The 22,704-nt window shown below is 52.6% G+C and overlaps 1 protein-coding gene across 6 annotated transcripts in view; it reads left to right on the top strand.

Annotated features, from left to right (window-relative positions):
- Positions 1–22,704, top strand: part of szt2 (SZT2 subunit of KICSTOR complex) — a 44,605-nt gene that overhangs the window by 9,594 nt on the left and 12,307 nt on the right. For 3 of the 6 annotated variants that reach the window (XR_009795693.1, XM_061824656.1, XM_061824652.1), the window contains exons 16-60: positions 105–219; positions 1,098–1,312; positions 1,416–1,643; positions 1,729–1,807; positions 3,439–3,527; positions 3,596–3,764; positions 3,845–3,962; positions 4,606–4,719; positions 4,833–5,036; positions 5,118–5,212; positions 5,686–5,824; positions 5,897–6,157; positions 6,279–6,492; positions 7,330–7,457; positions 7,674–7,947; positions 8,314–8,473; positions 8,556–8,648; positions 9,965–10,043; positions 10,111–10,407; positions 10,643–10,778; positions 10,846–10,962; positions 12,075–12,144; positions 12,219–12,404; positions 12,622–12,804; positions 13,452–13,626; positions 13,912–13,986; positions 14,187–14,325; positions 14,402–14,519; positions 15,106–15,226; positions 15,323–15,475; positions 15,873–15,975; positions 16,056–16,170; positions 16,550–16,616; positions 16,690–16,808; positions 17,030–17,194; positions 17,604–17,688; positions 18,199–18,378; positions 18,892–19,092; positions 19,275–19,453; positions 20,141–20,301; positions 20,388–20,485; positions 20,547–20,679; positions 20,846–21,018; positions 21,152–21,202; positions 21,525–21,676. Coding sequence is in view for 5 of the 6 variants with exons in the window: in XM_061824656.1 (XP_061680640.1) it covers positions 105–219; positions 1,098–1,312; positions 1,416–1,643; positions 1,729–1,807; positions 3,439–3,527; positions 3,596–3,764; positions 3,845–3,962; positions 4,606–4,719; positions 4,833–5,036; positions 5,118–5,212; positions 5,686–5,824; positions 5,897–6,157; positions 6,279–6,492; positions 7,330–7,457; positions 7,674–7,947; positions 8,314–8,473; positions 8,556–8,648; positions 9,965–10,043; positions 10,111–10,407; positions 10,643–10,778; positions 10,846–10,962; positions 12,075–12,144; positions 12,219–12,404; positions 12,622–12,804; positions 13,452–13,626; positions 13,912–13,986; positions 14,187–14,325; positions 14,402–14,519; positions 15,106–15,226; positions 15,323–15,475; positions 15,873–15,975; positions 16,056–16,170; positions 16,550–16,616; positions 16,690–16,808; positions 17,030–17,194; positions 17,604–17,688; positions 18,199–18,378; positions 18,892–19,092; positions 19,275–19,453; positions 20,141–20,301; positions 20,388–20,485; positions 20,547–20,679; positions 20,846–21,018; positions 21,152–21,202; positions 21,525–21,676 (6,526 nt within the window). In the remaining variant the exon portion in view is untranslated. The remainder of the gene's footprint in view (positions 1–104; positions 220–1,097; positions 1,313–1,415; positions 1,644–1,728; positions 1,808–3,438; positions 3,528–3,595; positions 3,765–3,844; positions 3,963–4,605; positions 4,720–4,832; positions 5,037–5,117; positions 5,213–5,685; positions 5,825–5,896; positions 6,158–6,278; positions 6,493–7,329; positions 7,458–7,673; positions 7,948–8,313; positions 8,474–8,555; positions 8,649–9,964; positions 10,044–10,110; positions 10,408–10,642; positions 10,779–10,845; positions 10,963–12,074; positions 12,145–12,218; positions 12,405–12,621; positions 12,805–13,451; positions 13,627–13,911; positions 13,987–14,186; positions 14,326–14,401; positions 14,520–15,105; positions 15,227–15,322; positions 15,476–15,872; positions 15,976–16,055; positions 16,171–16,549; positions 16,617–16,689; positions 16,809–17,029; positions 17,195–17,603; positions 17,689–18,198; positions 18,379–18,891; positions 19,093–19,274; positions 19,454–20,140; positions 20,302–20,387; positions 20,486–20,546; positions 20,680–20,845; positions 21,019–21,151; positions 21,203–21,524; positions 21,677–22,704) is intronic. The other 3 variants (XM_061824657.1, XM_061824654.1, XM_061824655.1) reach the window with 3 other exon arrangements.

Raw genomic sequence — 22,704 nt, 5'->3', positions numbered from 1 at the left:
TTTTGATTGCCCCCCCCCCCCCCCCCCCCCCGCCAAGTTGAGTTGCCTTTGTACGCTCAATCGCTGAGTTACGTCAAGTCGAGTGAGATGTGCGCCGCCCACAGTTCTCCGGAGCAGCCCCCGTCTTCCTTCTACCTGGTCCGGCTCATCTCCAAGACCCCCTGCATGGTTCTGCGACTGGGCTTCCCCATCGGGACGCCGGCGCACATCCGAAACAAGGTCGCAAGGGCGTCTCCTCACATCAGCGCTTTTGCCCGTGGAAATGGAAAATCGACAGATTTGAATTGCAGCGGCGATAAAAAGGCTGATATAATTGGGAGAGGCGGGGGGGGGGGGGCAAATCCAGGACCACCAAACCACAAATATAAGAGATGGAAAATGCACCGAGCAAAGTTATAAATGCAAGACTTTTGTTTTTACTCCCATTTTCCGTTAACTGGACTCAAAAGATCAAAACCTTTTTGTCCGTACACAAAAGTCCGCTACATACACAAAAAAAAAAATACGTACAAAATACACACACAAATCTGTCAGTTTGTGTTTGTGAGCAGTTCTCCTTCGTCAAAATCATCCATCTTACTTCGGAGTTGCGCCGTATCAACAGGTGTGCCACAATAAAAGTGCTTTTTGGCTTCGTCGTGGGGTCAGAACCCCAGTCTGGATCTGGTGGGACCAGCTTTTGCCGATCGGGTTGTTGGTTGTGGCCAGATAGCGGCCGGAAAAGGGGAACACGCCGTCGTATCCGGCGGCGTGCGTGATCCCGCCGCAGGGTGAGGTGACGGTCGTCCAGCAAAATTGCCCACGTCGTCGACGCAAAAAAGCCTTTTGTCACGGAGTCCAGTTCACAAGAACTGAAGTGTACGACTACAAAATGGCCTTCAGCGCGGTTCTCAAATTGCGGTACGAGTACCGCCAGTGGTAAGCAGGTCACCGTCTAATCGCAGTCCACTTCTACGTAACCTCTTCGGACAATACACTTGCTTTTCATCTTTAAAGAACTGTTAATTTTGGAACTTTTATTGCTATTTAGGCTTGTATGATATTGGCCTACGTCAGACGTGATGACGCTAACTTAAGTTTGGTCCTGCGCCGGTCAGATTGTGGACGAGCTCCGCGAGCAGATCCTGAAACTGCGCTTCCCGCAGCGCATTCAGAGCAAGGAGGCCACGCCCAAGACCAAGAGGAAGGCGGCGGGGGCGCCGGGACAGCCCTCGCCGTCCAAGTCTCCCGCCCTCTCCGCTCCCAAGCAGGCGCTGTTGGACCGGCCGTGCGTGGTCGTGCTCAACAAGCCGCTGGAGAAGCTGCTCATCAGGTCAGGACAAAAGCGCGCGTGTGACGGGGGTTAAAGGTCAGGGTTCGTGCTCCAGAGGTTGGGCGTCAGATGAATGAAAGTCTCGGTGCGATGTGTTCTGCAGGTACGAGAAGCTGCCCGGAGACTTCAGGACTCCGTTCATCTTCAGCTCGGAGAACGCGTCCGGCGGGGCGGCGCCCGTCGGCGTGGCGGCCAACCGCGCCGCCTCGTCCACGCTGGCGTCGCTGTCCCGCTACTTCCTGCACCGCCGCTGGGTGTGGGCGGTGCAGAGCGGCCACGGTCAAGCCGTCGCCACGCAGGCCGTCGGCCACGTTCTGTCCGTGCTGTCCGAGTGAGTGCCGGCGGACGGACCCGGTGTCGTCGTCGTCGTCGTCGTCGTCCCCCCCGAGCTTTGTCCTGAAGTGTGTTTTGTGAAGGATCCGCCTGCTGGAGGGTTTTCATTTCGCCGCCAGCGGAGACGGCATCGTCAACATGGTCGTCGAGCTGCCCATGAAGGTCAGAGTCTTCGCGTACATCGACGACGCAAAACAAAAGCGCTCTTTCCCGGACCACATTGCAAATGTTTTTATTTTCATTTTTTTGGGGGGTGTTTTCACTGAGGTGGAACGATTTAGTTTTTACAACGATCCGTATCCCAACCAGACCGGCGTGAGGCCGACGCTTTATAGCCGCCCCACCGTGCCATCGCTCTGAAGTCAAATCAGTCCGTTTTTGGTCAGGCGGGATTACCAAAATGATTTCATTCTGTCAAATGCCACAATCATGAGAGGGCGCACATTGCACATGATTTTCTTGGAGGTCAAGAGTTGACATTTCCTTTGAAGTGCATGACTTGGGTCAAAGGTTTCGGGTGACCTTCCACAAGTTTCTCCTCGAACTCTGCTGGAGTCCCGCGGGGCCCGTTCCTCCTGACAGAAGAACTGCTGGAACCGAGTCAGCTTTGTCGCTTGCCTTGCTCGAACTCACCGTTTCAGTTCTGTCAACAAATTCCGATCGGGGCCAGACATTGAACTTGTCATCCTCAAGCCACTTTGGAACCACTTTGGCAGCACGCTTCGGGTCATCGTCCCGTCGGGTGACCCATTTGCGCCCGGCTTTTAGCTTCCCGGCTGATGTTGCCTCAATATCTCCAAGTAATGTTCCGTCTTTATGAAGCGTCTCTTTTATGACGAGCTCCAGTTCCCGCTGCAGCAAAACAGCCCCACGACATGATGCTGCCACCTCCATGCGTCACAGTTGGGACGGTGTTCTCAAGTCTACAAGTGTCCCCCTTTTTCCTGTAGCTGTAATGTTGGTCATTCAGGCCAAACCGCTTCAATTTAGTTTCATCATCTGTCTTTTAGCAAAATGTAATTTAATATATATATATATGTGGTTTTTTTTTTTAATCATTAATGGCTTCATTCTCGGTCAGTGGCCTTTCAGCCCACACCGCTGCAGGATTGTGGATAATGACACTTTCTTGCCAGCTTCATTCATCGTCTTCACAAAGTCTTTAGCTTTTGTTCTGGGGTTGATTCCCATCAATTGCCGTCATGGCTCATCCTCTGGGCTTCCCCGTGTTTTTTTTTTTTTTTTTTAGTGATCCTGACTGACCTTAAACAGGAGAGGTTTAGTCTGATTTGATTTCAGACAGTGAGGAAAAAAAAAAAAAGTTTTCGTACAGTGTGTGTAAGGTTCTGCCTTCAAAAGTATGGCGCACACAGCTGATGGGTCCGACTCGAGTTTGTCGTGGGCCATCATGACTAGAAAAAAATTGATGAATAATTCCTTTGAAAATCACAGGCCAGTAAAATGCCAAGTTTATTCAATTCTAATTCATTTTTTTTAAATGACGGGATTGGTAACATATCATGCTTGCGTCTAATTGAAAGTGAAGACGATGTACAATTTTGGTATTTTAGCAAGAAACGACAATTTGCTTTTGTGAGCCAGATAAAATGATGTGATGGGCCGGATCTGGCCCCCGCGCCTCGAGTTTGATAACGGTGTCTAACAGCAACCAAAATTCTAGTAATCACCATACAAGACACAAAAAAGAAGAAGTTTATTTTCCAAAGTCTGTGATGACGTTGAATAGTAGTAGTGAGCGGCGAACCGAATGGCTGCTTGCAATTGATGTGCAGGGCGCGTCGGCCGACTCTGAGCGCGAGAGTCACTCGTGCATCGTCCAGTACGTCCTCTTCCCGCCTCACGCCACCCCCACCAAGGACAGGTAAGCGCCTCCTCCGAGGCTTCGCCCGTCGGCGCCGTTTGTCAATCAAGCGGCGCCCGGTGTCGCAGCTTCTCCACGGACGACGACAACGACACGGAGGTGGAGGCGGTGGACGCCGACGTGGAGCTGAACTTGGTGACCGAGTGCTGGGTGGAGCCCCAGAGCGGCACCGTCGCCGAGCGCTCGGAGCAACACCGCCACCTGCGGGGCCTCCGCTACCAGGAAGTGCCTCAAGCCGTGGGTCCGCCGCCGTTCGCGTCGCGTCGCGTCGCGCTTCCCTTCCGGCGTGACCCTTGACCCCCCCCCCCGTCATCCAGATCTTCCCCAGAGATTTGGCCTGCATGTCCACCATGATGACGTTTGAGTACCTGAGTCAGCTGTGTCAGAACAAGGACCAGGTCTGCGCCGTGCCCGCCGGACTCCAGGACGGCGCAGGTGAGCGACCAGCTTCGCTGCTTTCACTCCTAACATTGAAATTGCAAAAAAAAAACAAACGAAAAAAAAAAGCTCATCTATCTGCAGTATCCTCTGCACAGATTTGGAATCGTGACTTTTATTTTCTTCCCGTATGAATTGGTTGACCGGCAGCCAGTTTAATTTTGATGGGCCACTGAAGATTGCGTACTGTGTCAAGTAGGAGTACTTCTTTCTCTAAAATATATATATATATTTTTTTTTTTTTCTTTTGTAGTCTGCTTTGCATTCGCCAAACTCAAAGGCGTCAAGCAAGGAAAAGCAGGATTTTTGAGAAGTGACTGATGCTAATATCAAAATAAGAATTTCGACGGGTGTTTTATGGCAAAAATCGAATACAGCTACAAAAGTGACATTAATTCATTGCATGGCCGGAGTTGAACAGTTAATTGAAGTCATTGAATCGGATGTTGCACTTTGTTAGTTGAAGAAGCAAAACGTAAAAATAATAGTAAGGTGGAAGGAAAATAACCGGATCATTTCTTGAATTTGGGGTAAGGCAGCAATGTCACTTATTGGAACCAACCGCCGTCCGCTGGGGCGTCTCGTAGCGACCGGCGTCCACCTCTGATCTGACCCCGCTCATATTTGTGTGGCCCTTCAGCAGAACCTTCCGCCTCTGAGGAGAACATTCAAATGGTTCCTTTCCAGTTTGATCTCATCCAGCTTCTGCCCAAATGCCAGCAGGCGGAGCTGTTCTTCCTCACCTTCAGCACAGGTAATCGTGGTTTTAGGACGCACGGCGGGCGGGATTTGGCCCACGAGAGGTCCGATCTGGAACCTCCGCGTCGTGAAGATTTGGGGGGCAACCGTCATCTCGCGTGTGTCCAGACACGGAGGTGGAGGAGCACCTCCGCGGGGGTCCCTGCCTGCCCAACGAGCTCCTCCTGGGCCTCGTCCACAGCAGCCTGGAGCAGGAGCTCAGCGACCGCGAGATCCCCGTGGTCGGCGGGGACCACGCCGCCTTCGTACGCCACGTCCTGGGGCGCGAGCGCGACGGCCGCCGGGCGCCCTTCCCCCTGCTCGGCATCGAAGGTGAGGACCGGCCCATCTCGCCAGTCCCGCTCTGAATTTTGGGTTTGCTTTGTTTTTTTTTTTTTTTTTTCCCCTCACAAGAGTTGACGAGGCATCCCGACAGGCAGGAGCCGACGGCGACCTTTCGCTTGAGCGGCAGCAGTAGAGAGATGACGGAACCCACCGGCACTTTACAGGTAAACCATACCGAAGTCAGCGCGCACACACGCACAACTTGAGTTGGAAACGCTCGTGCGGGACAAACAATAGTACACTGTACTCCAAAAGTTTACACTAAACATTGCGACATTTATTTTTCAGCAGAATGTAAAAAAAAATAGTTTACATAATGTGCACTGTTGTGTTTTTCAATGAAAACAACCCAAAATTTCGGAAGGACATATTTCAAAATGACAAAACGGGGTGCCTGCTCTTCACTCTCTCTTGATTGGTTTAAAGTTGGTCTGTCTGCTTCTTGGGGTCGCACCTTCAGAAATTTGGGCCGCTTGTGCCACCAAATTAGTCCTGTGCCGGATTTCCGAGGCCACCCCCAGCGTACTCGGCCGTCATCCGGAGACGCATCAAATGAGATCCCCGCATAAGAAACCGAAGCATCTGGAAATGTTAATTCCTTGTTGGTCGGAATATTTTTTTTTTTCCGGCCGGGCAGAGTTTGGCCCACGCCGAGCCAGCGTGCGACGAGTCTTCGCCGGCGGGGCGGAGCCGCTCGGTGCCCCAGTGGCGGTGCTACGCCAAGCACGTCAGCTCCCAGCAGATCCTGCTCACCTTCCTGCCGGCCACTTTTGCAGGTTTCCGCATTTCCACGCCGGCTCGCTGATAAACTCGTGGAACGTACAAACCGGTCCTCATTTTTGCCTCAGATGTCCTGACGCTGATGACCTCGGGGCTGGAGGCGGAGCCTTCGAGCCACGCCAGCACGCAGGAGGACGACACGCTGACGCAGGCCGACTCGCCGTCCGGATCCACCGGCCTGGCCTCGAAAGCGACGGGGAGCTCCGGCGGCGGCTCGCCCCTCGTCTCGCCGCCTCCGGACGACGGCCCGGACGGGCCTCCGGAGGCCCCGGCGGCGGACGGCTGGGAGAGCAGGATGTCGGAAGCCCGACCCGGAACGCCCGGCTCGGGTCAGTCCACGGCGGGGGGACACGCTCGCTTGGAAAAATTTTGGCACGAGTGCGGTTCGACGGGCGGGCGGCAGGATCCGTCTTCAATACGTGGAAATGTTGAAAAAGTGCCTTTGTGCAGATTTGGGCGAAAGCCGTCATCTGCCTGAGCCGCATCGCTCCGGCGGCCACGGCCACGGCCACGGCGTCGGCGTCCTGGGCCGCCGGCTCTCCCAGCAGAGCGCCGGCACGCAGCTCAAGTGTCCCGTCTACGTCTACAACTGCTGCCTGGAGCTGCTGAAGGAGCAGCTGGTCCACCCCGCCGCCAACCGCCAGCCCAGGGACGTCTTCTTCAGGTACGGCCGCACGGCCTCCGCTCGTCATTATCGCGCCGACGTCGAAGCGCAGGAATACAATAAATAATCCGCTTTTTGGGAATAAAAACGTTGTCAATACGACGCCACCGCGCTTGTCTCGTAGTCTGATCCCGGCGTGTGACTTTTGGGCCGACGCGCACAGCAGCGCCGAGTCACCGGGCCCGGACGAGCCGACTTTATTCGTGAGGCTGTCGGGAATCTGAGCTTTCTGCCCACTTGAACTTTGACCTCTTTACGCGCCGGAAATATGAAGCTCAAATGCACACACGCGTTGGGGATTTGTCATTACTTTCTACGCGTATGTTTTATTTGCCTGGGTTGTTTGACCTTGACTATCTTGCACATTTGATACTTCATATCTGATTTATTTATTTAGCTTTGACCTGATTATTTGTACTTTTGTAGCACCGAGGGACCCTTGAGTCCCATAATTTTCAATTCACATTTCGCATATTGAGAAATTGACAATTAAAAGTACGATTCATAGCAACGTTCAAAAGGAAAACGGTGCAGAATCTCACGCTGAGTTGAAAGACAAAGAATAAAAATGGGTTTTAAAGTTCGATCACGGTCTTTGTTGGCCCTGAAAACTTTCATGCTGCCAATGCAAAATTGGGGTCGTTCAAGCCGCATTTTCCACCTTTGAGTTCCGGGAGATTTTGTCCCTGATCCATCCCAAAAGTGCAGCTTCGTTTGACCCTGATGAATTACAACCGGTCTGAAAGTGGTTGTTTTTGTTTTATGGTCACGGCTAACGTTGTCATTCCCTAAAGAAGCGATTTAGCGGAAAACCCATTTCTCCGTGTGTCCCGACAGGTCGCTTTCTCAGGACCGCAGCGGCCCGTCGCCTTGGACCGACCTCCTGGCGCAGCCTCACAAGCACAAGGAGCTGGCCCACTTCTGCAGCCTGCTGCAGGAACACTACCAGCAGAGCTTCGCCAAAGGTGATCCGTCCGAACCGCAAGTCTTCAGCGTTTCTGTTAGAAATGCGAAAGCAATTTGGACTCGAATAATCGAGATAATCTCTCGAATTGTAAATAGATTTGATACGCCCTGTCAGCCACTCCTGCCGGCGTTTTTGTGCTAAAAGCAACGGTTGCCCGGGTGTCTGCGTGAAACGGTGTCGAGGTGCAAGTCCGTCTCGTGTTTGTGGCCTCCAGGCGTCTACCGAAGCCTCCAGCAGTCGCTCAGCATCAGCTCCCAGGACGTCCTGATGGCCATGGACTACTGCGAGGAGTCCCTGCAGGAGATCGACATCACGACCTTCCTGCAGACGCTGTGCGGACACATCCGGGTGTTCCGGGAGAACGGCTTTCGGGCCCCGGCGTGGACTCGGCCCCCGCAAGCCGCCGGCGGGTCGGCCGCCTTCGTCGTCGTCGGCGAGCCCGAGGAGGATCGAGCCGACGTGAGGTCTGCGGTGGCCTCCTCGTCCAGGTAGGTGAGAACGTGGGCCAGATGTCATCCGCGTTCACTTAGACGGAAGACGCCGCTGGGCGACCGCAGGCGTCCCTGACTTGGATACGGGTGGACACATTTGGGTGACTTATAAACAGCGACGGGTGCCGTAGACACGCATGGGCGACTCGTAGGGATACGTGTGGACGCCCGTGGCTCATTCATAGACACCCATGGGCGACTCGCACGGTGCTTTTCTGCCATCTTGTGGCATCTGTAAGAACTTCCTAACTTCTTTTTTTTTTTTTTTTTTGCTGAAGCTCCAATTATCCGCGGTCGTGAAGTGCTGTGAATACTTTCCAGATGAAGAGCACATCGCTTAAGGTTTACGTGTGTGGAATACAGTTTCGAGACGGAAGACGCCGGCGAAGCCGAATCCCGAGGTCACGCCTCGTCGCCCCAGCCGGTCCAGGAGGCGTCCAAGAAGCTGTCGGCGTTCCCCCTGGACTTGCTGCAGAACCCTCCGGCCTGTGACCTGCGTCCAGATGTGCACGCAATAATCCAGGTGAAATGTCGCCGACGAGCCAGCGCGTGACGCGTCGTCGTCGTGGTGCTGACCGAAAGCTGATCTGCTTCAACCTCCACAGGAAAAGTTCACGGCGATTGTGCTTCAGTATTTCAAACCTGTGCCTTCCAGTCCACATTACTTCTTCTACTGCCCGCCGTCTTCCAAGAAGGAGGTGAGCAAGTTCACATTCATCAGGTGATGAATTTCTGGAAACTCAAATTTCCATCCCTCAACAGTTGCACTTTATTTTCTGTGGAGTGTCCCACCTTGTCTGCATTTCTTGACGTTCCACTTCAAAATCTTCAAAATCGTCCCTTCTTTCCCGAGTAGAGTTGTTTACAATCCACACATTTGTTCAGTGTACCTCGCTGAAAGGCATTCCCTTCATTTGCCATGTTTTACCCCCCCAAATGTGCATTTTGTGCATGTCTTAAACACTCCTAAAAGTAAAGATCCTTCACAATAAAATGAGTTGTGCGAGGTAGATTGCGTCTTAGAAAGCTAATTAGTTTTCAATCTTGTGAGTAATCAGGTGACAACATATTTCCCTTGACATTTCAAATGTCATTTGAATCTATCTTACGCATTGGTATAGAGCAGGGGTGCCCAGACTTTTTTACCCCGAGGTCTACTTTTCAAGCAGCCAGCCTCTCGCAATCTACCGACAGAGGGGAAACGGGGGGGGGGGGGGGGTCTCCCCGCTACTGCTGTGGAGAAAGCAAAAGAGAGACCGTTCATAGGAGGCCAGCTTTTGCTAGAAGGCGTGCGATGGATATATCTGCCAAACGTGAATTAAGCGACGAGATGGGTGATGGGCTTTTTATTTTTGATTCCGAAGCCATCTGGGATAGGCTCCAGCTTTCCTGCAACCTTTGTGAGGATAAGTGGCTCGGATTTTTTTTTTTTTTTGACACGCTGTCACGTGATCAACTCAAAGTGCCTGTCGATCCCTATGAAAACATGGAGCACCCCTGGTATAGAAGCTGTGATGCACCCTAGTGTTTCCTTTTGGAACTGCAGCCCACTTTAGCCCGGCTTGCACAACATACCTGAAAGCCGAAGAGGTCACGTGCCCGGATAACATGTTTACTCCTGCTGCAAGATAATTAAAAAAAAAATATTTATGGTGGTAGGGGACGAGGCGCTTTTGGAAATCCACGTCATCCGTGTTTGTGTTCCGGGAAGCGACAACACTTCTTTAGTTTACCCAGTCTGTGTGGGATTTTTGTTAAGAGAGTCCCTTTTCCCAAGGAGACTGACATCTGGTCGCCCCCAATCTCATGTACCGCACGTGCACGTCTACGTTGTGGAAAACTGAAACTGAAACTTAATTTGTTGAGTCCTGTCTGCCTCGTGACTCATTGATTTGGTTAATATGTGCGTAAAATTGGACCTTTTTGTCACAGTAGACTGACACGCGCGTCAACGTAACGTCGTGTCCGGGATTGTGGCGAAGTTTTGTCGCCATTTCTTATTCGGCTACTCCAGGAGGACTCCGAGGAGGGCGAGATGGCGGCGAGGCTCAGCGAGGAAGCCGTGTCCGAGGCCGAGCAAGCCACCGAGGACGGTGAGGTTCTTCCGGACGCCTTTCCGTCCTAGATTTGAGTCTGACGCCGGCTTTGTGCCGTTTTTAGACTTGAAGTGCGACGGGTGCATCACCACAGAGAGCGACAACGACCTGGTGGTGGAATACGAGGAGCAGCCCGGCGGCGGCGGCAGGAGCCTCAGCAGCGGCGCCGAGGACCGCTCGGACTCCAACACCGTCAACCAGGACCAGGACTCCTTCAGCATCTTGGACGAGGGAGACTCGCTGTTGGAGGTGGAGGGGCCGCAAATGGACATGCCCCCCCTCTTCCTGCACATCACCTGCTCCGTCAACGCCAAGAGCTGCCACGGATCCACGCCCATCCGCGCCTTGCCCACCTGCCTCGGTGAGTCAGAGCCAACCAATACGCGAAATTTTGGCAAGACGTGCGCCATTTGATTATCGAGGGAATCGACCACTATGTTGAGGTAATTAGCAGGTAATATCTGAAGCCCCTTTCATGCGTTTTTTCCCCCCTTTTCTTCCTGTTCTAATGAGTCGAACCAAGGGAATCCCAGAATTCCGGGACCTGGTTGTGAAGGTGCACCCCTGTAAATTGACGACAAACGTTGCGTCTGCAGGCGAGGTCGTTTCCTGCTTGGAAGACGCCGAAGCCTTGCAGTCGCTGGACCTGAACGAGCTCTCGATCACGCTGGACATCTTCGTCTTGACTCTCCCTCTGGAGATCGAAGTCATGGCTGACTTTCATCACAACAGGTGAGGCCAAGGGGTGAATGCGGTCGGCGTTCGAGATCATCAAGGTGTCGTGTGCGTGCGCTCGCAGGTACGCGTCTGAGAGCAGCGTGTCTCTGACCCGTTCTCCGGGACAGCCGTCGTCGTATCGCTCGGACGAGGAGCTGTCGGCGGTGCTGGAGGGACTGAAGGGAGCTGACGTGGACGTGTGAGTTGTTTTTGGACCGCTAATAAACAATGCAGAATTCTATAGACCTGGCCAACAAATGGCGTCGGTGCCGCAGTGTTAAATAGTCGGAGATATTTTAGCTCAAATGGTATAAAAACAACATGAAAAAGACAACGTAACAATACGTCCAGGCGTATGTTTTCTATCCTCTTCCAAAAACAGCTAAAAATGATTGGGGCTTACTGGGGACTGTCTCCGTCCATCAGTCCGTCCGTCCGTCCGTCCGTCCGTATTATACCGCCCCCAAGTGGTCAAGGCCTGCATGGCAGAAGGAGCAGCACAATATTCAGTGAATTGAAGCAAAAACGGCTTCATTCTTTGCATTCTCCTGAACTACGTCATGATGAATGTAAGGATTGGTAAAGCGCTTTGGGCCCAGTGATCGTGTAGATCAGGGGGGCTCAATGCGTCGATCGATCAAGGCAGTTTTTGCCAATCGCGTGATGGCGTGCCAAAAAAAAAAAAAAAAAAAAAGTCACCTTATTACCTATCATGATTCAAGTGTGGCCAATACGTCGATTGCGCGCACATAAAGGCGCATTTTGGGCTATTTACCATCTTTTTCTATCCCCCAAAATCTCAATTGATGAATGTTTCTAGGGCTGCAACTAGCAATTAGTTCTTCTTTTTTTTTTGTTGATGATTTGGATTTAAAAAACGGATTTTAATTTCCATATCTATGGTTAAAACCGCTGAGTTGAATTGACAGGACGTAACATCCACAAACATTGATTATTATCCAGTTATCGGCTTGGTCCGTAACATCCATCATAAAAATCAGCCAAAATAGATGATGATTGTGTCATCGTGCAAATGTCTCATTTTGATGAAGCGCGTAGATAATCTGTCCGCTTTCATGGAGGAAAACCGAAACCTGAGAATATTTCCTGGTTTACAGGCTGAAAAATTTGCGGGATTTCTGAAGCTGAGCAAGGTCCTTAAACGACGAGTCAACTATAGAAAGGATTATCGATTAATTTGCTCATCAATGAGCCGCAGATGAATCGTTCCTCCTCCTTTTGAAGGAGGAGCGGATATGATTTGTTGGCGCAGAGTCGGAAATGTCCCGTGTGCTTGTTGTCGTCTGTCAGGGTCTGCGGTGAGCCTTTGTCCAAGCTGCCGCTTCCTCACAAGTTGGCCATCGTGGCCACCACGGACGAGGTGAGTGCGCGACGACGCCGCGCCGCGCCCGCCCGCCCGTACCTAACCCCCCGGACTCGTTTCCTCGCCGTCAGATCCGCTGGCTGCTGGAGGACGAGATGGTGTCGGCCCTGCGGCGCTCGCGCTCCGTCGGCCTGGCCACGCTGCTCAAGGTGGCGCAGCACGTGGTCCGCTCGGTCGGACGGCCGCATTGTCGCAGCGAGGACGTCCCGCTGCAGTTTGTCTTCAGGCCCGAGCAGTCGCTGGACAAGTTCAAGGAGGCGAGTTTCTCTACTCGCGACGACCGAATGGCCGCGGTCATTGTATTCCCTCGCTAACAAAAAAAAACGGGGGGGGGGTCCACTTTATTCCTTATCCTTTGCAAAAAAAAAAACCAAAACCAAACAAAACAAAGCAATACCTCAAGCAGGACACCGCTGCTGGAAATGAATTTCCCGTCCCAAATTCCGCAATCTGCAACGTGTGCCCCCCCTGCAGGAGTTCCGCCGCATGGCGCTTCCCGGCTACGTGCTCAACAGCGAGCAGGACAGCTTCTACTTCGCGTCTCTGAGCCGGCTGCACCCTCAGAGGATCCACGCCGCCGAGAAGCTGTCGGAGAGGGTCGCCGCCAATGGGGCGCCCCCTCGGCAAGAGGACAGCGAAAATGAGGCCGAAGACGCGGTCAGAAAACTCAAAAATGGCTTATGAAGCCAACTGAGAGCTTAGTTTTTAAATACCTTATACTTGTGTGTCAGTCAGTTGTAGACTGAGAACACAAGACATTATTCATCTATCCATATTCCGTAGCCATCTTTGTAAATCATGAACTGGTCGCCGATCGGTCGCAGGGCACATACAAATCGACAAACTGGTCGCACTCAGATCCCGTAGATAACCCACACAAGCATGAGGAGAACATGCAAACTCGACGCAGGTGAGGCCGGATTTCAACCCCGGTCCTCCGTACTGAATTCAGTTGTGAGGATAATGTACGGCGTTCGACTGTTTTTCGCTCTCGGTCCATTTCCGCTTTCCTGATTTTGTCTGTCATTAGCCGGAGAACGTCAGAAGAAGTTTGGAGGGTGGACTAAATAATAAAGTCCAACCAGTGTGTGGACCAGAACTTCGGGCTGGCACGGCGGCTTTAAAGCTCTTTGTTTGTCGCAGCGTGAAAAAGCCTCGCTTAGAGCCGCTGGGATATATTCCGGCGTTAAATGATAGCTTCTCCTGGGTCAACCGTTATGTAGGCGTCAGACTAGACGATTTTTCTAGGTTGTAGCGGTGGCGCGTGCACGTCAGCCAGAAACTTTGAATGGTTTCGCCCGCAGACCGACACCGGCGGAGAGGCGACGGTGGAGTTTGGGGAGCCGGAGGGGCTCTCAAAGAGCGATGGCGGCAACAGCCAGAGTTCGGTTAGCCTCCAGCTCCCGAGCGAGCCCACCTCACCCCCCGAGACCCTGTCCGGCGTCGGCTTGGCCGAGTCGGTGCAGTCCGCCTCTCACAGTAAGTCCATCGCGCAGTTCTCGTCGGCATACGTTGAACCGAGTGCTGAATCGAAAATCACGTTTTTTTTGGAAAGTGAGAGGAAGTGCAAGTACTTCGAAAGAAGCACAAAAGGACGAGGTGAACGTCCAAAAAACACACGGGAAGGGACAGATTTGGAAGGGTGAAACTCACTCTGATGAACTAAATGACAAACGAATGCAGGAAGACAAGATGACCCTCCGGCTGCGGAACCTCAAATCTCGTTTTAGCCGTGCTCGGCGTTATTGCGATTTTCTTTCGCAGGCTTTGGCAAGCCGAGGCCAAGTCGAGTACAGAGTGTCGTCTCCAGCCAAGGAAGTTTGGATTCTGACATGCAGGGTGAGTGGGAAGTCTTACTGTTAGTTTAAAACCAAAATAAATGAAGAGCAGAGAAAACCGTCATCTTAAATCAGTTGTTGTTGTTGTTACTGTACTTTACCCACATAAAAAGCATGGGGCCCTTGCATTGAAGCTTGTGGAACGCCTCTCATTTTTGCAATGTGTTTTGGGGGGTTTTGTTTGTTTTTTTCCCCCCACAGGCTACGACGGCGGTAGCAGCGACTCTGAGTGCGAGAGTCCCACCCTGGACAATCAGGAGAGTCAGACCCCTCTGATGCCCGATTTCTGGCTCATAGCCAAAATCCACCAGGACAGAGTTGAGGTCTACTCACATTCTCGGTGGGTCCGCTCTTCGGTAAACTTCGCAACTTCAACAAACGGTCGGTCGCGTTGTAGATATATCTCGTACGTGCAGGTGCGTGACCGCCAAAGAAGAAGAGAACAGCGAGGAGAAGCAGGAGCCGCTGGAACATTTCCAGCTGCATCAGATGCTGGTCAGCAAGATTGGAGAGCTGTGTCGCAGAGTTAACCAGGTAACAACGGTACCATGTACCAAGTACTAGTATGAGCTTTATCCTCAGTAGTACTGTAAGGGAATTGAGCGCACTGGCAGAACAAGTACGTTTTACCAGTACAGTTGTTCCCACTACAATGAGTAGAACGTTTTATTCTATCAATGATACTGTGCACTAGCTAACGTCTGCATGCTTCTCGTACTGCGAGTCAAAATGTAGCATTTCGTGATGTGCAATGGCATGACTGCATTCGCTCTACTGGTAAAACATTTTTGGTTTTGTACTCACAACAACCACATAACGTTGCTTGAAGAGGGCCAGTTTAACTTCATGCTAACGAGCAATGAAAAATGCCACAGACGTGCCGACGAATCGGGTGCCGTGGTGTTGTGCCCGGTGAGTGATGTACAGTGGAACACAAATAGTTTTGCAACACATGCAGACAGACAATACGCACAGGCATATCGTCTTCAAAGAAAGACTTGCGTTAGTGCGGCTCGCTGATGACCTGTGACCCCGTGTCCGTGTGTGTGTATCGATTCGTCTGTATTAGAATTTTCTGCGCCCACCCCCAAACCTCTTTGTGGTTCTTTGTCTGTTTCAGCACATGCTGCTGCAGGACCTTCACGACACTCACATGTGCAACTCAATGCTGGTGGCAGAGAGCGAGGAGGACATCTGGAAGAGCGAGTCCGTGTACAGGCAGAGGCGCAACACCTCGGACGGTCGGTTCGGGCATTCCGGCCGCGTGCCGCGTGCCGTGAAGTCGGACGGTCGTGTAGCACGCGCCGCTTTGTGCGCGTTGTGTGTGTCCGCTGCAGATTACCACGCCGAGGAGAGCTACCAGGCCAGAGACTACCTGGCCGCCACCATGCACTTCATCCCCGGACACTTTGCCTGCGACGTGGTGTGGAGTACCGTCATCCACATCCATCCCAGACTCAAGATGGGATCCAACATGGGCGTGTCCAGAGGTGGGCACGTCTACCACCAAAAGAGGCAGCCATTTTGGGTGCTTCAAAGACTAACTTGTCAGTGGGATTTTTACATGACGGCAGCATGAAATTTGGTAGTCATCTGGATCTCTCCGCCAGATAAAGTTGTTGTTGGAATTTTGCGGTGCTTTTGGCCCCCGAAGCCAAAAAAAAAAAAAACCCCATCGAAAAACGGCTTCTGTGTCGCTTTGAAGCCGAACGTTTCGGCTTATTTTCCTGATTTTGAGGAAAATTCTGCGGCGTAACTCGTGAAATGTACTCGTTGTTTGAAGTTGGCTGGTTTGCTTTTGGGGACAGTTCAGCCCCCGCAGTGAGTTTCAGCAAATCCGTGATCCACTGAGGCGGTTTTTGAGTTTTTTTTTTTTTGTCATCTCAGCCATTCAGGCCTTACGCTCTGTGCTCCACTCCTTCTGCGTTGGCAACAGGAAGAACATGTTTGTCTACCAGGAGCGCACTACGAAATCCGTCTTTTACCTCAGGTGGGTGAAACCTTGCTCCCCCCCCCCCCCCCGCATTGCATTTCGGGTAGCCGGGTCACGCGTGGCTTTTTCCGACGCAGACTTTACGAGACGTCCCTAGCGGGCAAGTACTCGGACGTGGACGGCAGCCTCCACGCCTCTCGATCCCTCGGCCTGGCCCGAAGTCAGGAGCCGCTCTTTTCCGAAGACAACGTGGTACGTATTAAAGTTTGAAAAAGAATTTACATTTCATGTTCCGAGGAGAGTCAAGACCTCAACTCAGGCCGGACAAACCTCTGTAACCTCGTCTCTTTCTGTTCGTCGTAAAACTCGAAACGCTCATTTTGGCCATTTCCAGACATTCTCGTCATAGATTTGATCAAATCACTCCAAACATTTTTTTCCCTTCAATTTCCCAAAGGAGTTCAAACCTAATTAACGATAACGTGCAAACAACTTGAAGATTATCTCCCGCCGTGGTGAAAAATTAACTGCATAGAAATTGTTCTGGTGCCTTCCGCGAGTCGCTTCCTGCGTACCAAAGGAAGTCTCGGCGAAGTGCTGACGGCCGACGGCTGACGTCTGTGCTTTGAAGGGTTCCCGACCGGTGGGCCTGGCGGACAAGCACATCCTGCTGCTGGTGCACGGCGTGGGAAACGCGGGTAACGGACGAGACGCTTTGGATGCCGCCGAAGCGTCGGCAGAATTTAGCCGCAGCTCGCGCGCACTCGACAGGTCCCGAGATCACGGACGAGCTGGTGAAGGTTCTGCGCAAGCGTCTGGACGAAACCACGCTGGACCTCATCACCGTCATGCTGGTCAGGAACTGCAAGCTGACGCCCGCCGACGTGGAGGTCATTTCTCCTTTAGTCGGCCTCTCTGCGTTCTGCGTCGTCCGGGCGACGTTGGGCCTTGGCAGGTCGTGTGAAAGTCGGGACGGGGGTGAAACGTTGAACACGCTCGCGTCGTCAAATTGTGATTGCGTGACGCTGTGCGAAGGTGCACGCGCTTAGGACGGCGTCCCGCTTTTGTGGACTCAAATCGCGCCTCACGCCGCTTGGCCCGCTCTTTGCAGTTCATCCAGCCGTCCGGGTCTTCCTCCGGCGAGGTGATGATGTTCGGCCTCCCGGCCTTCTGCCGCCCGTGGCTGTCGGCCGTGTGGCACTACCTCCGCCAGAACTTGCTCATCTTCCTGCACGTGCCCAAGTACACGGACAGCAACACGGCGCATCACTTCAAGGTAACGCCGCCGCCGCCGCCGCCTCCTCTTCCGTTCCGCAAAAGTGGAAAGGAGGGAACTGGAATTTTTGTTGGTCGTCGAGGATACTGAAGGCTTCTTCAGTTCAAAATTGGAAGTAAAGCGGCAGTAAAACAGGCCAAAATCCACATGTCGGGGGAAAGGCGGGGCAAGAGAGGCGTCGCATAGCAGCTGTGCTTTAGCCAAATGTGAGCGAGTAGAAATCCCTTTTCAGTGGCGATTGGAACATTTCTACAGAGAATTTCTGCGTGTTGAGCATTCCAGACTGACAAAGAGGTTGCTGTAGAAAAAAAAAAAAAAAAGGGGGACGGGGGGGAGGCATCCATCCAGTCCTAAGTTGGATAAGTTTCACCTGAACTTCACTCACCGTGAAATGTTCTCCTTTCTGCAGCACTGCTTTCATTCCAGCGCCGACGTGGCGGACGGCGACATCTACCTGTACAACAAACCCGGAGGTCAGGGGACGGGGGGCAAAGGTACGTACGGTGCAATCAAACTTGGATCTCAAGGCGCCAGTCTGCTCGGATTATTTTTTTTCATTTTTATTTTCTCCTGTTCGCCTGTCGGGTTAAAGAGAATGAGCCGAATGCATTTTCGGCCAGAACAAATTGATCAGGCCAACGGAACGAGGTTTCAAGAGTGGGAAGAAAACAAAGACAAAGCGCTAGTTATGAACCGAAAATCATGACACATCGACTGTACAACAGAGCGGACTGGACGGGTCGCCAAGACGGCTGTGAGAAAAAAAGATTTACAGTCAATCGTGTCGACTTCATACTTACTTGATATCCCAAAATTTTGAAGGCCAAATATGTTTGGGTTTTTTTTCCCCCCCCCCAAAATGTAAATTTGATCATTGACCTTTTCCCTATTAGAAGCCAAAGATATTCGTGATATTACAACAGATTTATGATTGCAAAACGAGTCTCACGACTTTGTAGCCATTTGGGCCCGAATGAGTTGCGATTTTCAAACGTGCCCATCAGGAATCGCGTGCATCACGCTGACGTTGGCGGACGCGGCGGGGCGACCCCTTCAGGCGCCCGCCCGGGATTGCGGCAGGCCGAGCGACGACTGCGCCGGCCCTCTGCGGCCCCAACACTTCGACCGCTTGACCGCCGCGCCGAGGGCGAAGGCCGACGCCGTGCGCGCCGACCGCGGCCGAGGTGAGCTGTCGCGCTACGTTTGCCTTTGCTTCCACGATGGCGCTCGTGCGGTTCCGGCCCGATGTGGTTTTGCTGCGACTTTTGCCTCAAGTTTACAAACAAGTGCGGCGTGCAAACTTGAATCCTTCGATGGGCGACCAGTGACAATCCAGTCAGAGGAAATCTCCCGACGATTTCCTCCTTTATGGGTTATGGATATTGAATGCTAATTTCACCAATCATCCTCCGGTGGCGTTCTCCTTCACTCGGGTCGCCTCTCCCGGGTAACTTTGAGCGAGAGGCCAGGTACACCCTCAAGTGGTCGTCAGCCGATCGCGGGGCACACCCGAAAGACGACCAATCGCGCGCGTCGTCCTCCGTTCACCTCGTTTGCGGGTTTTTCCGAGTACCTGGAGAAAAGCCAGCCGGGCGCTGGGGACCGACGACGTCGCCGGTCACGGGAAGGCCGCCGCCCACTTTTCCTTCCGTCAGAACGCGAAAAAATTGTTTTTGCCTCTGCTCGGCTCACTGAAGGCTCAGAGGCGGCGCCGCTGGTGCGCTTCGACGTGTGGGAGCAAGGCAACGTCAGCCCGGCGCAGCTGGCCGACAAGCTGCAGGCGGCGTTGCGCCACGCGCTGTGCGACGCGCTGATGGAGCTGAAGGTGCTGCCCAACCCGCTCTGCCTGCCTCGCGCCAGCGCCGACGGGCACGCCCGCAAGGACCACCACGCCAAAGGTGCGATGCCGTTTTTTGCGTATTTCCATTGTCACTCTTTTTTTTTTTTTTTTTTTTGGACGGACTTCAAACCATGCGGACGGAGTAAGTCCACTGCAAACAAAATCAAAATCATGCAATATTTAGTATTTTTGCAAGTAAATGCGTCGCCCCAAAGATCACAATCGCTTTCCATTTCCAAGGTTCGAGTGCGAAGGAAGCGAAAAAGGCTCCCCGGCAGCGTAGCGGCTCTCGGGTGTTCAAAGGCAGCCCCTCGCCCATCACCTTGCCGCACGCCGGCGGCACCGTGACGGGATCCGGCACGCCAGAGTCCACCACGCCCACCGGGAAAAGTACACGCCGGAGCTTCTGGGACATTCTGGTATGTTGACTTGGCTTGGCTTGGCTTGGCTTTGTCGTAATTGAGTCTATTGGTGCGGAGTTACATTATTTTGTGTTATGCAATCAATTCAAAAGCCAACGGTGGTGATAAATGTGACTATCGAGCGGAAATGTTGCCCACTTGTTGTTGGGGATAGTTTCAGGAAAGCTCCTGAAGCCCAGGGTAACAGGACAGCGCGAGGCTGCTATGGTGCGTCCATGATTGACACCTCGTCTCGTCCTTTCGGCGGGATGTTTTTTTTTTTTTTTTTTGACAAATCAAATGAAGATGACTTCCGAGAGAGCGGATTTATGCCTTTATTTTTCTCCGTAGATCATATTTCACATGTCAGGTTTGGAATGACAGTGGTAATAACAACAACCAAAAAATTGATGCGGCATCACTCTTCTCACTCTCAAGGTCAAATTGGTAAAAGTTCAGACTCTGAAATGTACTTCAGTAAAAAAAAAAAAAATTATCCGCCGTTGTAGGCAACGAGCGTTTCGGTAACTTTGCTGAATGGATCCGGGAAAAGGAGTTCAGTACAACGGAAGACGGACCCGAGCCCCACCGCGGACCGCAAAACACGATTTTGACAAAGTGGTCGGGAAAAAGTAGCAAAAGGATTTGTACTGGCTTACTTCCCTTCCCCACACGAGCCGAGCGGAAGTTGTTTTGTCGTCGCAGAGCAAACCCGACTCGTCGGAGCCGCCCGGCCCGAAAACCACGGACGACATCGTGCCCGAGCGGGGCGAGGAGGCTCGCCCGGCGCGGCGCAGGCACAAGACGGAGAGCGTCAGGCAGCAGTGGTCGCAGGAGAGGCTCGGCGAGCTGGAGCAGGCGCACAGGTGGGAGGAAAGTCAAGAATGGAATCCATTTATTTCAGTTCTGGATTTCAAATCTGCTGGACGGATGCCCGTTTTTGTCGCCTCAGGAGGCAAGCGTGCCAGCTGGAGGAGGGCGACGCCGGCGCCCTGCATCCCGTCTACCAGCTCACCTGCCAGCCCTGGATGGCCTTCATGGCCCAGCTCGGTACGCCGCGCCCGCCCCCAATCACGACGCAATCCAAAATTCCTTTCTTTCTTTCTTTCAGGCTGCCCGTCCGTTCAGCGCTGCTCGGCCGACGCGGCCTCCCGCTTCCTGCTGCCGTCCCTCCTGGCCGAGCTGGTCAACCTGGTCGGATCGCTGGCCGCCGACACCGGCGTCAAGGTCTTCGTCCAGACCAGGTGGGTGCTTGCCGATCCGGGGCGCGACTGTCTTCGCGTGGCCCGCGACTAGCCGCGACCCTTGTGAGGATAAGCGGCTCAGAAAATGGATGGATATAATTATACCGTGATGACGTTTCCGTTCACTTCAAGGAGGAAAGTTAATTAAAGATGAATATCACGTCAGATTATCAAGTGTCAGTGATGACGATGTAACGTCGCCTCGCAGCTGTCCCGCGTCAGGCGACATCTTCGCGCCGTCCTCGGCCGTTCCAGACCTGTGGCGTCTCCCCCAGACTTCCCGCAGCTTCGTCGTCATCGGGAGGAACTTCCAGCAGTGGCGCTGCAGCGGCGAGCAAGGTAAAGGCGTCCGAAGCGGGTCGTCGGCCCGGCCCGTACGTGCTGACGCGTGCGTTGTCTTAACATGACCCGGCGTCGAGCCGCGTCCTCTCTGTTGCTCGCCGTCCGTCCCTCCGTCTTCTCGCGTGGGCAGCGGACGACAGTTCCGAGGAGGAAAATGCGGCGCCGCTTAGTCGATTCACACGTAAGTGGGACTTCTTCTACCTTCACGCTCACCAATCTTAGTTTACGGAAGCCGAGAACATAACATTTCCTGTCCCTTTCCTAGTATGTTCCGTGCCGGATTTAGTTGCGCCTCTGTACTGGAAAGAGAATACATGGAAGAACACAAAGACGTCCGTTTTTTTTTTTTTTTTTTTTTTTATTAGCCGTCCGTCTTCCGCCCACCCGAAACGGGTCCGGACTTACCTACCGGTCCAGAGGGCGTGAGACGCAGTCGCTGTCGAACGAAGATGTCCGTAAATGTCCTTGACGTGTCCTCCTTTTGTGCTTGTGACTGTGTGCAGCTCACAAAGGCCTGCAGCGCTTCGAGGCCTACGAGCAGCAGCAGCAGCAGGGCGGCGACTGCGCCGGCGTCTCGGGCCAGCAGCAGGCGGGCTGGGCGTCGGCGCCCGCTCCGCGCCAGAGGTTCCTCCTCATCTGCATCCTGGACAAAAAGGTGACTGGCGACAGTTGGGACGTGTGACGCGGTTGTAAAGTGGACCGGGAGCAGGTTTTGCCACAAATTGCGAACAACAACAACAACAAAAAAGGTGGCATTTGTAATTGCATATAGATGCCACAAGATGGCAGCAAAGCACCTAGGATAAGTTCGCCCACAAGCTCAGCCACTTTGTAAAGACCGAGTCATAAGATTATTTTTGATAGCATATTTCATGCACTCAAGTTGCTTTACATGACTGATAGCATTTTAAAGCAAAGAGCAAAAAAACACCCAACGAGATGAAATAGCAGAAAAGCAAAAGACAGCTTCAAGATGTTTTCAAACAAAGAAACCAAATGACTAAAAATGGACAGTGCCAGATGGAAAATGTCAAGAACTCGTATGCACATAGTTTGTGCATTGTTATGAATTCGGGCGAGGGGGGGGGGGGAGGGGGGGGTCTTGGTTGTGGGCCGCTTGGCCGCCGGGGATGCTGTCGACCGAGGAGAGTCTCATTTTTTTCCACATATATTCCGGCGAGGGTTGATGTTGTCTTACTGCGTGTGCCGATGCACAGTTGGAGATCAAATATCGATTATGTATATGTAACTTGTATGTTGAGTTTTACAGTCAACTGGGATTGGCAGTAAGCAATAAATTAGAAAATATATATATATATATATATATTCTTTTAGGGTTTCAAGTGTTTGGGAGAGCTAAATTAGGACAAGGATCACAATTGGATCTGTAATCGGGCTGCAGCTGTCGTGTATTTTGGTATTTGTATCAAATTCATATTTGGGTGTTTTTGCTTGGTAACACAGCAATTTTGAGTGCAGAAGACACCATTTCGCTCGATCATAAATGACTAAAATTGTTTTCGGTGACGGATCATCCCCTGCTTGATTTCTAAACATTTGCAATGAAGCGGCTTCAACGCCTCAAGTACATCAAAGAAAGATGAAGACTCGCAAGTCGTCGAAAGTCGCAAAGCCGACGTCACGGGCAGCCTCCGTGTCGCGTACTTGACTTGGCGGCTCGCC

This window comes from Syngnathoides biaculeatus, chromosome 7, assembly GCF_019802595.1.
Source record: "Syngnathoides biaculeatus isolate LvHL_M chromosome 7, ASM1980259v1, whole genome shotgun sequence".
Lineage (NCBI taxonomy): Eukaryota > Metazoa > Chordata > Actinopteri > Syngnathiformes > Syngnathidae > Syngnathoides > Syngnathoides biaculeatus.
Note: the sequence above shows the minus strand (reverse complement) of the source record. Positions and strands in the feature narration are given on the sequence as shown.